Here is a 4926-nt window from a genome sequence, read left to right as displayed (position 1 = left end):
CAGGGGGCGAGGCTGGCTGGCATGTGGTGCTGGGGGATTGAACCGCGGTCCCTGTGTTTTGCTAAGCTTGTTCTAAGTTGGTGCTTTAGACCACTGAGCCATCTCACCAGCCCAGATTCTTTCCTTAACCTCCAAATTGAATCAGTTTTCTGAGCCTGTGTGTGTTAACACTAAATCTGTCTCTGCCTCCTTCAAAACTGCTGCAACTTTAATTGCCATATGCTGTCTGGATTAGTAGTCTTAAATCTACTCAGCCCTCTTTCAGGTGTTTGCCATCCAGCTCTCTCCATAATCCAGTGATGTGACTGTATCCTTTTCCTATACAGAATTCCCCACGGCTTTATATGGTCTGTAGATCCTGGGCCAAGCTTGGGGATGATGAGAGCAAGTAATTCTCCAAGTCTCAGTTGCCAGAGAGGAGTCTAAAATGGCACTGAGGTGTGTGCAAGCTCGTACCTCCCGCTCGCCGCTCCTTAAGGGGGCTGGGCCTGTGCACAGGTCCTTTGGAGTGTCCAGTCTAGCTGGGCATGGTTGTCTGGGTCTAGAGACAGACTGATGCTGGGTGCTGAATAACCTTTTGGTGGTGTTAAGGATAAAGTGGGGAGACCATTTAGGACCCTTATGTAGTAACCCCATTGAAGCTCAGGTGTGGCTTAGACCAGGTTCATGGGAGTAGAATTACTTTTCTTTTTTTGAGACTGGGGTCTTGTTATGTAGCCCAGTATGGCCTCAAACTCATGGTGATTCTCCTGCCTCGGCCTCCTGAGTGCTGGGATTACAGGTGTACACCACCATACCCGACTGTGGCAGTCAAATTTGTAAATAGTCTGGTTTAGATACAGCTTGAAGACAGTCAACCAGTTCTCCTAAAGGACTGATGTGGAAAGAGAGAGGTCAAGGATAAGTCCAAGGATGTTGCCTCAGTACAGCTCCCAGAAGGTTATAGGATCCTGGAGTGTATTCATCACTGATGTCCCATCAGCAACTGTTAGGGAATACTCTGAGTTCTGATCTGACCAGAGTTTAGGTCTTTGGGAATTTCAAGGGAGGAAAAGAGATCTTAAAATGTCACTAGAAATATGTGTACCAGTGTAGGTTGGGACTGGCTGGTCTTAAGTCCATACTCAGGTACCAAATATCTAAAAGCTGAAGAGTGAGAGGCTCATGGTCATAAGGAGATTTCACATAAAGAGATAGAAAGGAACCAAAGTCAGCTTCACCTGTGCAGTTCCTAGAGCCCTGGACTGGCAGCTACAGTGAATATTATGGGATATATTTGGGTCTTGGTAAATTTTTAAGATTAGACTAGACTATTGCCACCCATTTACTTTTGATTTTCTTAAGACAGGGTCTTGCTATGTAGGTTAGGCTGGCCTTGAACTCTGTATGTAGCTCAGGCTGGCCTCGAACTCATGGCAGTCCTTCTGCCTCAGCCTCAAGAGTGCTGGGATTACAGGTGTGTGCCACCATGCCAAGCTTTATTTTAAAAAATAAGAATAAAACTGGGGGACTAGGGAGATGGCTCAGTAGAATAAGTGCTTCCCTGGCAAGCATAAGGGCCTGAGTTCAATCCCCAGTTCTGCCAAAAAAAAAAAAAAAAAAGAATATTAGAGGCTGTAAACAGGCAGATCACTACGAGTCTGATGTAGTAGTAAGACCCTGAACACCCTGTAGACCCTTCCCTAAAATGCAAAAAAAAAAAAAAGGAATATTAGGTTCTCAATTTTATTTAATCAAACAATTTGGCATTGTTTCCTTAGTTTTTAGATGCCTCAGGCGTGGTGAGCAGAGGCGTGTGTGGACCGTGGGTTTCCCGCGTGGCCTGAGTGAATGCTGACGATGGACACGTGCAAGCACATCGGGCAGCTGCAGCCTGCTCGGGACCACTCCATCCTCAGCCCGCAGAAGTGGCACTGTGCGGACTGCAGGGCGACCGAGTCCATCTGGGCCTGCCTCAGCTGTCCCCACGTCGCCTGTGGACGCTACGTTGAGGAGCACGCGCTCAAGCACTTTCACGAGAGCAGTCATCCTGTTGTGCTGGAGGTGAACGAGATGTGTGTATTCTGTTACCTCTGTGATGATTATGTCCTGAATGACACTGCAGCTGGAGACGTGGCGCTACTGCGAAGGACATTAAGTGCAGTCAGAAGTCAGAGTACCACTCGTAGCGGAAGGGTTTTGCCACCTGTGGGTACCAGGGAGGGTTCTCCCTTCTTACGTGACGACGCCCCGTCTCTGCTTCAGAATGGAGATCAAATGTGCGCTGCTCTCTGGCACAGGAGGAGACTGCTTATGGGGAAAAGCTTTCGGACTTGGTTTGAACAATCACCCATTGCAAGAAAAAGGCAAGAACAACAATTTCAGGAAAAAATAGTGGCTAAAAGAGAAGTGAAAAAAAGACAGCAAGAGTTGTCAGAATATCAAGTGAGAGAGGAATCGGAAAGTACGCCCCCCAGAAAGAGCTTACGTTTGCAGGGTGCAGCGCATTCTGCCATGATCAGAGTGGGTCCTGTTCAGACCCCACCACGAAGCCCAGCATCACCAGCGCAGGATAGGGTTAGGTCTACCCCTGAGGATGGAAGTTGGAACAAAACTGGTGACGCCTCAGCTAAAGGGAGGCCTGTACTAACTCCTGGCGTAACAGGACTGAGAAATTTGGGAAATACTTGCTATATGAATTCTGTTCTGCAAGTGTTGAGTCATTTACTTATTTTTCGACAGTGTTTTTTAAAACTTGATCTGAACCAGTGGCTGACGGTGACTGCTGGTGACAAGACAAGATCATACGGCCATCCTGTGACAGATGCTGTGGTCTATCAAATGCATGAGTGCCAAGAAAAAGAGCCAGGCTTTCTTTGCTCCAGACACCCAAGTATATCAAGACTGAGAGGTGGAGAACCAAAAAGTAGAAATATGGAACTTATCCAGTGCACAGAGCCAAGTTCACAGTATTTATCTCTTTGTCACGAGTTGCACACCTTATTCCAGGTCATGTGGTCTGGAGAGTGGGCCCAGGTCTCACCCTTCGCCATGCTCCACTCGGTATGGAGGGTAATTCCTGCTTTTCGCGGTTACGCCCAACAAGATGCTCAGGAATTTCTTTGTGAACTTTTGGATAAAATACAAAATGAACTAGAGACAACGGGTAGGGTGCCAGCACTTCTCCCCACTTCTCAAAGGAAACTTATCAAGCAAGTTCTGAATGTTGTAAATAATATTTTTCATGGGAAACTTCTTAGTCAGGTATGGATCTTTTAAAGTCTTACCTCCATCTTGAATTCATAAAATGGAGCCTGAAGTTGCACATCCTGTACACGTCTAGCGTGTCAGAGCGTAGCCCACTCATTTGCAGTTCTTTCCTTCACTGGAAGTAGTTCTGCATCCATGGAATCAAAAGCTTGCCGCAGCAGATGGAATTAGGCGAGTTCTAGGCCAGAGGTACTCATTCTGGGAGTGAGTGAGAAAGAGCTCGGCTCCAGAGGGAGCCGCCAGGCGACGCTGCTGTCCTGGGAGGGCTGTGGTGCGTGGCCCAGGAGGACCCCGGGAAGGTGGGAGGGCCAAGGCCTGCCCCAGCAGAAGGGAAGTAGGAAGGTAAAGGGCACGGTGCCATGCACAGTAGTAACGCCAACTGGTCTTCCTTCATTTCTGTTACTGCGCTAACAGTTTCCTCTGTTGTGAAAAGGGAGCAGCAGTACCTCCTAGTGAACTGGCACCAGTGTAAGGCTGCTGCCTTCCCGTAGCACCCAGCTGCGCTGGTTTTAATGAGGTAGCTAGGCCTGTGTGTCATTTCCTCCCCCGCGTGCCTCCTCTGTCATTTCAGCTTTCTACTGTAAAACTTACATTTTTAAAAAAATTTTACGTGTGTGTGTGTGTGTGTGTGTCCAGCTCAGCCCACCAGGGGGCGGGGCTGGCTGGCATGTGGTGCTGGGGGATTGAACCGTGGTCCTTGTGCTTTGCTTAGATTAACTTGTTCTAAGTAGGTGCTTTAGACCACTGAGCCATCTCACCAGCCCAAAACTTACATTGTTATAGCACACTTTTATAGAATATTGCTTAAATATTTCAGATGCTTTTTTGCATAACCAGGGATTGAACTCAGGCCCTTGTGCTTGCCAGGCAAGCGCTTATTCTCCTGAGCTATCTCCCCTGCCCTCAGATGCAATTCTTAAGGAAAAATTTTAGTTAATGTTTCAGAAATGTAGTTTTCACATTGTGTCATTTAGCAAATAAGAGTTATAATTGCTTGTTACACATTCAGTGTTGTTTTTACACTGGCTTTCACTTATTTCTGTCTTTCCTATGCAAAGCACTAAAGTAAAAATGCACTGTAAGTGCAGTATGTAGTTGTATAAGCTGGGCATGGTGGTGCACCCCTGTACCCCCAGCATTTGGGAGGCCAAGGCAGGAGGATCTCTGTGCCTTTGTGACTGCCTTGGGCTATCTGCTACGTAGTATTGTAATGATTTTCCACAATCATTAAAAATATTTGGTCCGGCCCGGGGAGATGGCTCAGTAGAATAAGCGCTTTCCCGGCAAGCACAAGGGCCTGAGTTCAATCCCCAGTTCCACAAAAAAATTAAAAAATAAATAAAAATATTTGGTCATTGAAAAGTTTGCAATATCTATTATGTTTACAGTATAACTTAATCATCCTCCATTGTTAACTTAAGACCCTTCCAATTTTTTCAGCCTATGGCAGAGTCCTAGAAGTAAAATTACTTTGTCAAAAGGTAGGACTTTTTTTTTTTTTTTTTTTTTGGTGTGTGTGTTAGGAATTAAACTCACAAGCATGCGCTTGTCAGGCAGGTACTGTGCTGCTGAGCAGTATCCCCAACAAACGGTAAGATTTTTGGGCCAGGGAGATAGCACCGTAGAGTAAGTCCCTTCCTGGCAAGCCCAGGGTCCTGAGTTCAATCCCTGGTACCA

At 46.7% G+C, this 4926-nt stretch overlaps 1 protein-coding gene across 1 annotated transcript in view; it reads left to right on the top strand.

Annotated features, from left to right (window-relative positions):
* Usp44 (ubiquitin specific peptidase 44) overlaps positions 1-4926 on the top strand; it is a 27876-nt gene that overhangs the window by 8680 nt on the left and 14270 nt on the right. The window contains exon 2 of the mRNA XM_004623909.2: positions 1761-3243. Within this exon, the coding sequence (XP_004623966.1) occupies positions 1831-3243 (1413 nt within the window). The 5' untranslated portion in view covers positions 1761-1830. The remainder of the gene's footprint in view (positions 1-1760; positions 3244-4926) is intronic.

This window comes from Octodon degus, unplaced genomic scaffold (assembly GCF_000260255.1).
Source record: "Octodon degus isolate 3935 unplaced genomic scaffold, OctDeg1.0 scaffold00004, whole genome shotgun sequence".
In the NCBI taxonomy this organism is placed as follows: Eukaryota; Metazoa; Chordata; class Mammalia; order Rodentia; family Octodontidae; genus Octodon; species Octodon degus.
Note: the sequence above shows the minus strand (reverse complement) of the source record. Positions and strands in the feature narration are given on the sequence as shown.